Here is a 12581-nt window from a genome sequence, read left to right on the forward strand (position 1 = left end):
TCTATTAAATCTACGACAAAAAGCCAATTAGTTTTCTCCCAGCCGGCCTCCACAATCAAGCTTGGAACAGAAACTCAATATCCCCCGGGGCTCACACAATTTTACATCTCTCCAAGCTGCACTGCCTGATTTCAGCCACTGGGTGGCAACCTCTCTTCACACAAACACAACTGGCCAAAGAAGTTTGGATTTATACCCCATCTTTCTTTCCTGTAAGGCATACGTGTCAAACTCGCGGCCCTCCAGACGTTATGGACTACAGTTGGTGGGAACTGTAGTCCAAAACGTCTGGAGGGTCGCGAGTTTGACACCTTTGCTGTAAGGAGTTTGAAACTCCTTACAAACTCCTTTCCCTTCCTCTCCCCACCTCAGACACCTTGTGAGGGAGGAGGGGCTGGGAGAGTCCAGAGAGAACAGTGACTGGCAGGCTTCATGTGTAGGAGCAGGGAAACAAATCCAGTTCACCAGATCAGAGTCCACCACAGAGTCCATCCCCTGATGCTGGTAGGGGATGATGGGAACTGTAGTCCATAACATCTGGAGGGCCACAAGATGAAACAGCCGCTTTGGAGGGTAGGCTGTACAGAATCCTAGCCTGGTTGATCTCCCTCCAAACCCCAAAATCTGCCTGCCCCCAAATCCCCAGGGATTTCCGTAACAGCGGCTCACCAGTAAAGTCGTCGTTGCGGGACGTCCAGGGTTCCGCGGCATCGAAGTGGGTGTCACCGCCTATGTGGGGCCCCGGGAAAAAGGCGTGAGCCAAGAAGCCTCCTTCGCCATCAAAGGGAGTGCTGTCGCCGTGGAAACCCTCGGCAAAGAAGACCATGATGTCGGCCTGCGGCTCTCGGCCTTCGCGCACAGCCGAGTAGGGCACCTCGCGGAAGCGCAGCGGCGTCACCGACTGCCACACGGTGAAGGCACGCCGGATGGCGCTGAATGTCGCCTGCTCCCCCACTTTGGGCGTGTAATTCTGGATGCTGCGGCAGAGACAGATGTTGAGAGCTCAGCCCTCCAATAGGCTCACCTTGACACAAACACTGGCAGTCATCTCAATCCCAGATGTATGGGTTTGTGGTGCCACAAAGCTTCCCCGACATAACCAACCATCCACGTCTTCACCCAACCTCGCCTACTCCAAAGCATTGCCCCTCGCCCTCAAATCTTCCTTGCCCCCCAAACTTTCCCCCTTTCTCAACCACAAGCTCCACTTACTACTTCTTTCATTTGGGCAAGGCAGACTATAAGCTAGAGAGAACAGCTGGAAGGGCTATGACTCCTTTTCTTCCTTTGTCTGCTGTTTAGAATAATTTAAAAACTATTGAAAGACAGGGCATGAGACCTGAGGACTTTTCCCATTCTCAGAAATTAAAAAAACCATTGAAAGACAGGGCAGGAGACCTGAGGACTTTTCCCGTTCTCAGAAATGAAAAAACCATTGAGTGACAGGGCATGAGACCTGAGGACTTTTCCCATTCTCAGAAATTAAAAAAACCATTGAGTGACAGGTCAGGAGACCTGAGGACTTTTCCCGTTCTCAGAAATTAAGAAAACCATTGAGTGATAGGGCAGGAGACCTGAGAACTTTCCCCATTCTCAGAAATCTGGCTTCAACAGTGCAAAACCTGGAGGCTTATTTGGCGCCTTGGAATCTTTCAAAGTACCTAGTCCTGAAATTTTGCAGAGAAATGTTTGAAAGCATGCATGCTGTATGCTCAGATGGCTGCAGAGGACAAATGATCAGGGGTGGAGGGTTCCTATCAAAACTGTGTTATTCAAGAGGGGTTTTTTTACATAGGCAATAGACTTGCATTGTACAAAATTATTAGGGACTGTAGTCTATTCTATTGTGTGTAGCTTGATAAAACTAGGATCCTACCATGGAATCTTGCCTCATTTAATACGCATGCTTTGCGTCTATTGTGTTTTGAGATTTCTGGTTGGTTCTAGAACCCTAATCCTACTGCACTGTTTACTGAATATCCCATAGGTCAACAGTATTCTCACTCTGTTTAATCCGCCTTGAGCCCAAGTGAGAAAGGTGGACAATAAATAACGTAAGTAAATAAATAAAATATGAATTGGCTGGGGGGGAGGGGCTTGGCATCAGCCCCTCCACCAAATGCTGTAACCCCCCCCCCCCGCTTCTTTCCTAAAACTGACATGCTGTTTTTCTTGTCTTAGATCACAAAATTTCACAATATCAAATACCCCCCACTAAGATTTCATCATCTGAAAGATGCAAATGAAGTATCTACAAAAATGGGCCTGACATATTGTTCTTCTGCTTTCGGCGACTGATTAGGTTCCCCCTTTTCAGGATATAGTCTCAAAAATCATCCCCCCTCTCTCTCTCCCCACCCCCCCCAACTTCCTCCCCCAGTTCAGCCCCTCACCCTCTTCCAAATCTCACCAAAAACTGATGTCATAGTGCGACCATTTCAGTCCCTGGATGGCATAGCGTCTGCGCCGTACATTGGCCTTAATCTCTGCCCCGAATTTATCTGGTACACCACAGCGAGGTTTCTTCATAGCTCTGAAAGAAAAGGAAAGCATTTCAGGTTTCAACTACCCCTAGGCCTGCAGGGCTTTTACGCTACCTTTCCCGGCTCCCTGGGTTCCACAAAACGTCTGCCAAAGTTACTAGTCCACATGCATCTGGCACGAATGTTGACAAACTCTCAAAGATTCTCACACTGGCCGGAGTTCTGGACAGAGTTTTAACATGACCGGCTGTTAGGACATTTTCTTTAAACGGGGGAAGAGAGAAATCGGCAAATGATTCACAACATTTGAAAACAAAAATACACGTTGATATAAATGCTCTTGTATCAAAGTACCACGTTCAGGAATGCACAAAATAACGGTTTTGACAAAGGCGCTGCGTAAAAATGAGCGATAATTTTCACATTCGTTCGGGACTATCTTCTACTGCAGAAACATACAATTTTTTCAACAGCTGCTCTTCAACTGACCAAATTAACATCTTTACGTGAAACCGAGTATAGCATTCAACATTCTCTGCGTAAGGCGAGAGTCGATAGACACAGTCACCTTTCTCGCAACATGGATACCAAGAAATCATGACCAGGTTGGGGGTGGGGAGGTGGGATGAGGTTAAACATTTCTAAAATTCTTTAAGGGCAGACCCCAGATAGTCCTGCTTTATGGTAAACAGACAGATGGGGGTTTTGTCAAGGGGGGGAAGTGAGACAGGAAGATAGACAGATAGTTTTGTACAGCAGAACAAAGAGGCCTGTGTCTCACAAGCCTGTGCTTAGTATGTAAAACACTGTCTAGTTTTAATAAAGGGCTTATTCTTTCTTCAGGGGAGGGGTTGCGGCTCAGCAGCAGGGCATGGGCTCGAGTTCGATTCCTAGCATCTCCAATTTAATGGGCAAAGCAGTAGGTCGTGGAAACCCTGGAAGGATGCTACTCGTTGGAGTAGACAGTATTCATTCATTCATTACCTTTATTAGGCATAGGATAAAACAACAATCAGACTAACAATAACAACAATAAAAGGTTATTAGGTGATCAACAGGAGTGCGCAGTTGTTGATAAAACTGGTGCCAAAAACTTTGCTATAACTGCAGTTCTTTTAGTGCAGCGGTCATTCAAAAGCAGACGTGGCTTGTCTTGGGTGGCAGGACACGAATTAATATGAGGTTCAATGTAGAAGACAGTATTAACTTTGCAGGACTGTCCGAGATATGTGGGCATTAGGAATTTCTCTCCCAGGCTGGCCCTAGACAAATCTGAAAGTGACTCTGACTGTTCTGTTGTGGAGCTTCTGTTAAACAACACAGATGTCATGCTCTTGGAAAAAGTAGCAAAATTTCTTTTACAAGTGACAGAACTTTCTAAGTAATGTATATTGCTATACAGTCTTCCTGTCCGCGCTTTGAATGTACTCTTGATTTGTATTTCAAAAATGTCTGCCAATGCTCTAGAACCTATTTTTAATTGCCAAATAAAGGTTGTTGTTGTTGTTGGAGCTTCTGTTAAACAACACAGATGTCATGCTCTTGGGAAAAGTAGCAAAATTTCTTTTACAAGTGACAGAACTTTCTAAGTAATGTATCTTGCTATATAGTCTTCCTGTCCGCGCTTTGAATGTACTCTTGATTTGTATTTCAAAAATGTCTGCCAATGCTCTAGAACCTATTTTCAAATGCCAAATAAAGGTGGTGGTTGTTGTTGTTGTATTAACTTTGCAGGACCAAGGGGCTGATTCGTTTAAGGCACCCACATGTGTCTGTGCGCTCGGTTTCAACAACGTGACTCACAAAGACTCCAGCCTCAAAGTTTAGGGTTCCAATTACATGCCCTCTTCATAGGACCCCAAAGCAGGGGTGCCTCTCAGAACAGACAATGCTGAGCTAGATAATCAAGGAAGCTCCATACGTTCACACTGGCCAAGGGATACCGATTTGCTTCAAGCGTTTCACACCAAATAAAGTCAGCCTTTTTGACTTCTCCAACTGACTCCTGGCTGACTCAGAAGAGCCACCCCCTCCAGGAACTGCTCCTCGGACCTATTTCAAATCCTCCTCTTTCTGAACGCTTGCCAACATCTTGTGGTGTGGAGTTCCACTGGTCAATCGTTGCTATGCCAGACACCGCTCGCCTTGCCTGAATACGAAGGCCACCCCCAAGGACAGGATGTTGCCCAGCCGTGATGTCAGCGTGCCAACTTTGGGAATTGGATGCAGGTGCCCATCCGCCCAGCCACAACCACAAACCCAGCCTTGCTCTCGGTTACATCAGGCCTTTTAGATGGTTTCAGAATGTCTTGTCACCAGTTTTTTTGAGGATCTTTGAGGGATTTTCGGGGTCAATCGAGAGCAGTTGCCCGTAGAGCTTCGTCCCGCCGAAGTCCTTCTTCATTTCCTGGAAGACGTGCCCGGAGGCCAAGATCTGTCTTTTGTGCTTGGGAAAGCCGTTTTTACCTCAGGTCGCTTTGTCAATGACAGCGCTAGCCAACAAAACGCCTAGAACAGTGATGGCGAACCTTTTCAAGACCGAGTGCCCAAATTGCAACCCAAAACCCACTTATTTATCGCAAAGTGCCAACACAGCAATTTAACCTGAATACTGAGGTTTTAGTTTAGAAAAACAGTTGGCCCCGAGGCGTGCGTTACTTGCGAGTAAGCTTGGTGGCAGTCGGTGGCTTTGCTTTGAAGCAACCGTGCAACTCTTCCAACGGATGAATCACGACCCTAGGAGGGTTTACTCAGAAGCAAGCCCCATTGCCAGCAACCGAGCTTACTCCCAGATAAAGGATAGCGCCTTAGTTCTTTGCAGAAAAATCAGTGGGGTTTAACAGCGCTTAACAGGGTTACCTACACTGCTTCCCCAAAACTAGGTCTTAGGTTTAATGCTAATAATTGAGCCCAGAAGCCCAGGCCAGCCTAGATGTATGTGTGGGGGGCGACTCTGTTTGCGCGTGCCCACAGTGAGGGCTCTGAGTGCCACCTCTGGCACCCGTGCCATAGGTTCGCCACCACTGGCCTAGAACGAAGCCTGCCTACAGACACCCACGTCACAACTCTGTCCCCTTCACCAAAATTAACCACAAATCAATCACATGACAAGCTTTCCCCCATTCCGTATGTCCCTCAAAATAGCTGCCCGTTGTGGGTCTGATGCCGGAGCTCTGCCACCAAAGGCAGTAAAATAACAACAGGGGATCGGATTTATTGTCAAGTTTCAAATAAAACAAGCACCCAGCTTGGAGGAGGAGGAGGAAGAGGAAGAAGAAGAAGAAGAAGAGGAGGAGGAGTTTGGATTTATATCCCCCCCTTTCTCTCCTGCAGGAGACTCAAAGGGGCTTACAATCTCCTTGCCCTTCCCCCCTCACAACAAACACCCTGTGAGGTAGGTGGGGCTGAGAGAGCTCCGAGAAGCTGTGACTAGCCCAAGGTCACCCAGCTGGCGTGTGTGGGAGTGCCCAGGCTAATCTGAATTCCCCAGAGAAGCCTCCACAGCTCAGGCGGCAGAGCTGGGAATCAAACCCGGTTCCTCCAGATTAGATACACGAGCTCTTAACCTCCTACGCCACTTCTGCTCTCTGTAACCACCAACTATCAACACTCTTGACCACAGATATTTACCTGGCTTGGGAATGGAATTTCTGAAGGACCGTCTTCTCCCTTATGTTCTTGCCCGGGGAAATAAAATCACAGGGAGAGGCCTACCTGACAGTCCCATTGACCGAAGGACCTCATTTCATGGTTACACAAAACAGGGTGTTTTCAGTGGCGGCCCCACAGTTATGGAACAACCTCCCCAGAGAGATGTGCCCAGCTACCTCAGTCTACCCTGTTTCCCCGAAAATAAGACATAGTAGAGGTTTTGCTGAAGTGCTAAATATAAGGCCTCCCCCGAAAGTAAGACATAGAAGAAGAAGAAGAAGAAGAAGAAGAAGAAGAAGAAGAAGAAGAAGAAGAAGAAGAAGAAGAAGGAGGAGGAGGAGGAGGAGGAGGAGGAGGAGGAGGAGGAGGAGGAGGAGGAGTTTGGATTTATATCCCCTTTTCTCTCCTGCAGGAGACTCAAAGGGGCTGACAATCTCCTTGCCTTTACCCCCTCACAATAAACACCCTGTGTGGTGGGTGGGGCTGAGAGAGCTCCGAGAAGCTGTGACTAGCCCAAGGTCACCCAGCTGGCGTGTGTGGGAGTGCACAGGCTAATCTGAATTCCCCAGATAAGCCTCCACAGCTCAGGCGGCAGAGCGGGGAATCAAACCCGGTTCTTCCAGATTAGATACACGAGCTCTTAACCTCCTACGCCACTGCTGGCCACATAGCAAAGTTTTTGTTTGGAAGCATGCCCGGCAAACAACACTAGGAAAAATAAGTCATCCCCTGAAAATAAGACATAGTGCATCTTTGGGGGCAAAAATTAATATAAGACACTGTCTTATTTTCGGGGAAACACGGTAGATTTATAGGGAGCAGCTGAAGAAAGTTTTATTTGCGGCAGTGGTTCGTTGGCTCTTCGGCTTACCAGCAGTTTTTTTAAACTATTGGTTTTTAATAGCGGTTTTTGTGTGATTTGTTACTATTTACACTGTGAGCCATCTTCAGTTCCTATAAGGCAGAAAGGGAGCTAATAAACCTTTTATGTAAATAAATATTGTTACAGGCCCAACTAGGAGACCATGAAAGGGTTGCTGTGTTGGTAAGAACAAGTTGTGAAGAGCCCCAATTCAGACTGGAGTTACCCTGCTGAGGAGAGCCAGCGTGGTAAACACATGAAGAGTGCTGGACTCTAATTTGGAGAATCAAGTTTGATTCCCCGTTGTTCCCGATGAGTGGCGGACTCTTATTTGGTGAACGGGGTTTGTTTCCCTGCTCCTCCAAATGAAGCCTGCTGGGTGACCTTGGGCTAGTCACAGTCCTCTCGGAACTCTCTCACTCCCACCTACCTCACAAGATGTCTGTGGTAGGGAGAAGAAGGAAAAGGGGGTTTGAGACTCCTTACAGGAGAGAAAGGGGGGGGGTATAAATCTAAACTTCTTCTTCCTCCCACATCCGCCCTATTTCCCCAAACCTCACAATTTCCCTCCGAAGGTGCTGAGTGCCCCATTTTGGACAACACAAGAGGTGGAAAAATGGTGCTATGAGAAAGAGGAATTTCATACACACATGCTGGGCTGTCGTCCCGAACTCAAAGAGAGATCCATCAAGACTTCTGTTTACCAGCAAATCCACAAGAGAGATTCAGTCACGAATTGGCCAGAGTTCCATCCAGTTGTGCATTAACAGCGCACCACATGCTCCAGCCAAACGCATAACCTACATGGCTGCTACTGCTCCTTACTACAAGATCGTGCCAATTTCAATCACATCTAAACAATAGCTGATTTTAACCCCTTGCAAGAAACTTTAGACAACCTTTTCTTCTTGCGGTCTTTTTTTTTTTTTTTTGATGAATAGTGCTCAACCATCGCTAGGATGTGAGCAGGAAGAAGCCGTCACACTCACGTCATGGTCTCGGAGTCGGCCTTGCCCGTCACCTGGAGCCCGTAGAACCGCTGCATCGCGGCAATGGCGGCCGAAAGCGATTGTGGGGAGCGTTGGGTGTGCGTGCGCAGGTCTCCGGGCGGCAGGTAGCCATATTGCTGCAGCCAGGCCTAAAAGGAGAGTCAGAACAAGGGTGTGAGAAATGGAAGCTGTTGGATGAAGGGAAATGGCTGTCCCAGACCCGTGGTCAGACACCAGGAAGCACCAGAGAGTCCGGACGCTTGAGCATCAAGAGAAACAACCCTGAATTATACAACTTTGTTTTTTCTTTTATGTTCTTTTTATTACTGAGGTGGTAAACCAGACTGTACCACTTCAGATTGTGTGGGCTCCCACAACTGAATGCTGCTCTTCACCAGAAAAAACAACAACTGCAGTGCAGAAAACTAGTATCTCAGGGCAAAGACTGCTAGGCTAACTTTCTCCTTGATAGGATGGTTTCCTTTTGATAGGGGATTTTCTTGGCACATTCAATCATGGGAGCAGCCGGTAGTACAGTCCAGATATAATACTATGACATAGAACAGGGGTCTATGTTAGACCACACCTCCAATTGGCCATGCTGGCAGGGGCTGATGGGATTTGTAGTCCATGAACATCTGGAGAACGGCAGGTTGCAGACCCCTGACATAGAATCAAGGGTTTTGAAGGACCCAACACTAATGGGACCAGCTCTTAGTCTCAACCCGGGATCTTCCATATAACAGGCTAACAAATAAATCACAACATAATATATTTCTTTGCCTAGTACAGAATTAACTTATGGAAACAAGACAAACAGTGGCTTGCGACAAATTTTTGGAGGAGTGGTCTAACTATGTCTCTTGACTGCAATAGCTAAATGAAGCCTCCAGGTTTAGATGCACTGTATCTCTAAATAGCAGTTACCAGGGGGCAAACAACACAACACAGAAGTCTCCTTCTTTGGAGGTTTTTAAAGAGAGGCTGGATGGCCATCTGTCAGGAGTGCTTTAACTATGTGTTCCTGCATTGCAGGGGGTTGGACTGGATGGCCTTTGTGGGTCTCTTCCAACTCTATGCTTCTATGAAAGAAGAGTGAGAAAACTTACAGTTTTACCATCCCAAACCACCAGTCATTGTTAGAAGGAAAAGCAATCTTTAAGTCTGAAATTGTGTGCATCGAGGAATGCTGCTGTAAATTTCGTTGTGCGTGCACAGTGACAATAAAATGCTTATGCTTATTAGATGTTCCCATCTCACTCTATATTAAAAGCAATACTCCGCAGTTTTTTAAATCAGTGCGTGCCCTTAAATGTCTTTAACTGTGCCCTGATTTGGCCTTACTTCTGAGAAATAAATCAAGGGCAAGAAGGCAGCGATCTTAAATCTCTTTGTGTTTTCGTTTTGAAAAGTTGGCAGGAACGCCATCGTTAAGATAAATAAGTTTAGACTGTGCAGATGAACATCTCGCTTCCTCCTTGAAGAACACACAACCCCAGGGTAGAAGAAAAAGGAGCGCACGACAGACTACTTTGCAAAGACAAGAAAACTTCTCGAGTTTCTGCAGCCCTCCGGCCCTGCCAATTATCCCCGTCTCTCTTTTCTTCCCTCCTTCCTTGCCATTCCGCCAACGTCGGGATTTTCAACAAGGCCCCCAGAGCCCCTGTTTTTTCCACTCCTCGCCCGTTCTCCCACTCATAGCGTGCCTTAAAAACAGTCCGCGTCGCCGTGTGTCATCCATATCCTTGAGGTCCCAAAAATATCCCTTGGAAGAGACACAAACAAACCCACCGCCCACGCAGCCCGGGGACAGGAACCATCCTGCCCTTCTCTGGCCTTTCATCCTAGGCCAAAGCCTTTCTCGAGTGCGCTCCCAGGCACCCTCTTGTCCGACAGGCCAGCCCGAAGGAAGGGCTCGCACAAGGCTCGCTTTTGTCTGTCTCCCACATCCTCATTCCGAGCATTCGTTTAACCCTTGCTCATTCGGGCACCTCCGTTGACTAAGGGGGCAGGAATTGTCCTCAACACCAGCAGCGGCCATTTCCCTCCAGCTGTCGCTCACTCTCCCCTTCCACTTTGAACCATTTCCTTCTTTCTTTTTCCGCCCAATTTGTTGGGAACGCTCGCATGAAAAAATGCTGTTTCGGAAACTATCCACTTATTTGCCTATTTCTCTCCCCCACTGGAGACCCAAAGCGGTTTACATTGTTCTCTTTTCCATTTAAAACAAAAAAAAAACATTGTTCTCTTTTCCTCCCTTTTATCTTCATAAGAACCCTGCAAGGTAGGCTAGGTGGAGAGCATGAAGAAGAAGGAGAAGAGTTTGGATTTCTATCCCCCCTTTCTCTCCTGCAGGAGACTCAAAGGGGCTGACAATCTCCTCGCCCTTCCCCCCTCACAACAAACACCCTGTGAGGTGGGTGGGGCTGAGAGAGCTCTGAAGAACTGTGACTAGCCCAAGGTCACCCAGCTGGCGTGTGTGGGAGTGCCCAGGCTAATCTGAATTCCCCAGATCAGCCTCCACAGCTCAGGCGGCAGAGCCGGGAATCAAACCCGGTTCCTCCAGATTAGATACATGAGCTCTTAACCTCCGACGCCACTGCTGCTCCTTAGCCTCATACGCCACTGACTGGCCCAAGTTCACCCAGCAGCACCATGCGAATTCGAACCTGGGTCTCTCTGGTGGTTATCTGACACTGCAACGACTACCAACATTGGCACATGCATTCTTCCACAGAAAGTGGGGGATATTCGTCTCGGCCTCCTTTTTCTCAGAACCTTTGGGTCCAGCCTTCCAACAACTCAGATTTCTTTGTTCCTCCGAGCCTTTTTGATATGGATTCAAATTTTCCCCCCTGAATAAAATATCCGAGCCCCTCCCGCCACCCTGCCCTCCTATGCTGCGGCCGTAGTTTCCACAGTAGCAAAAGGTGACATTCTTGGACCAGGGAACAAAAGCGGGCAGGCGAAGCCATAATAGACACACACACACACACACACCACAGCTCAGAGCCAAGACAGGGTTTGAGAGGGGGGAAAGGGTTTGTTTTCTTCTTTCAAGGAACAGATTGCGCAAGGGGAGCAGCAGCGTGATCAGAAAGGATTGGGGGGTGGGACAGTCTGAGGTTTGGACGGATGGGGTGAGATGCAGCTGAGAAAGGGGTCAGGGGATCTGGCTGCCAAATGAGGGCAGAAGGATGCCCGGCCAGGATGGATACAGGCCGCCCTTTGTAAAAGAGCTGGAAAGCGTTGCAAGAGAGGTTTCGAAGGCTCCTCTTTTGGAACCTCTGGCCAAACCGGGTTTCCACGCTTTTGGGGGACACCCCCAGAATGGGACAGGGGGCAGCCACCCCTCTTCTCAACACCCCCTAAAGAGGAACCGTTTCCAGCCCCAGAGGGAGAGGGAGAGTGTGGGAGGGCTACAGGATACAAAGGACTGAACAAACTGGATGGAAAGGGATCTAGGGGAACAAAAAACCACTCCAGGGGAAGGTTTGGGACCAAAGAAGTGCCCGGGCATTAGGGGCACGGTGCAAGGGAAGCCGGTGCCAGTATTGGCGGGCAAGCAGGCGGAAGCACGTCAGGGCAGGGCATGCACGAAAGGCAAAGGGGGAATTCCCAGGTTTGGGGAGCTGAAAATGCCGCCACCCGGCCAAGGAGAAAGAGGGAACGGGGGGAGGGGGAGCTGAGTTTGGCTGGGCTGGAAGTTTCCCAGCCCCCCATTTCAGCAGAGGGGAAGAGCTGTGCAATCCAAGGGGGCATCAGGGCAGGCCGGGCCGGGTCCCAAGGAGGGGGGGCTGGGTAGGGCAACTGGGCACGGGCCAGGCGGGGGTGCCGGGGCGGGGGGGCGGCCACTCACCTCCGGGCTGAAGCGGGGGCTGGACGAGCCGGGCTGCAGGAGGGCGCCCAAGGCCAGGCCCACGGGCAGCAGGCGCAGGACGGCCGCCCACCCACCCATCGCGCCTCCGCGGCACCCCGCGCTGCAAGGCTGGCTGGCTGGCTGGCTGGCTGGCGGTGCAGGAAAGCGGCTGCAGGGGCCGGGATCGGGGCCGGGCGGGCGGGCGGGCGGGCTGGGTCGGCGGCTGCTGCTCCGGCGCGTCGGCCCCTTTGCCCGGAGAGGAGACGTGGTCGGCGCGGGGTCTGGCTCCAATTAGAGGGTTGCAGCGAGGAAGGAGGCCAAGCGAGGAAGGGAAGGGAAGGGAAGGGAAGCCGCCCCAGCCAGCCCAGCCCAGCCCAGCCCAGCGACCGCCCCCCGCCCCGCGCCCCGCCGCCGCCGCCGCCGGGGAGGAGGAGCAGGAGGAAGGCTCGGCTCCTCCTGGCCCAGGGAGGGGAATGGACCGGGGGAGAGGGGTTGGGGAAAGGGGGGAAAGAAAGAAAGAAAGAAAGAAAGAAAGAAAGAAAGAAAGAAAGAAAGAAAGAAAGAAAGAAAGAAAGAAAGAAAGAAAGAAAGAAAGAAAGAAAGAAAGAAAGAAAGAAAGAAAGAAAGAAAGAAAGAAAGAAAGAGTGGAAGGAAGGAAGGAAGAGTGGAAGGAAGGAAGAGTGGAAGGAAGGATGAGAGAGAAAGAGAGAAAGAAAAGGATGCAAAAATGAATGAAA

General features: G+C 49.4%; 1 protein-coding gene across 1 annotated transcript; it reads right to left on the bottom strand.

The window, feature by feature from the left end:
* Positions 1-27: 27 nt before the first annotated feature.
* Positions 28-12250, bottom strand: MMP14 (matrix metallopeptidase 14). The gene is made up of 5 exons (XM_048516823.1): positions 11845-12250; positions 7986-8134; positions 2411-2533; positions 617-977; positions 28-60 (listed from the first exon to the last, which is right to left on the bottom strand). The coding sequence occupies exons 1-5, from the start codon at positions 11941-11943 to the stop codon at positions 28-30; spliced, it is 765 nt and encodes a 254-aa protein (XP_048372780.1). The 5' UTR covers positions 11944-12250.
* Positions 12251-12581: the final 331 nt, after the last annotated feature.

Source organism: Sphaerodactylus townsendi, linkage group LG15 (genome assembly GCF_021028975.2).
Source record: "Sphaerodactylus townsendi isolate TG3544 linkage group LG15, MPM_Stown_v2.3, whole genome shotgun sequence".
NCBI classification, from domain to species: domain Eukaryota; kingdom Metazoa; phylum Chordata; class Lepidosauria; order Squamata; family Sphaerodactylidae; genus Sphaerodactylus; species Sphaerodactylus townsendi.

Coding starts and splice junctions, on each gene's coding strand:
- MMP14 (XM_048516823.1), bottom strand. CDS start 11,943: ATGGGTGGGTGGGCGGCCGTCCTGCGCCTGCTGCCCGTGGGCCTGGCC. Junction 8,135..11,844: donor GCCCCCGCTTCAGCCCGGAG/GTGAGTGGCCGC, acceptor CTCTCCTTTTAG/GCCTGGCTGCAGCAATATGG. Junction 61..616: donor GGGGGCAGGCAGATTTTGGG/GTTTGGAGGGAG, acceptor TTCTGTTCCAAG/CTTGATTGTGGAGGCCGGCT.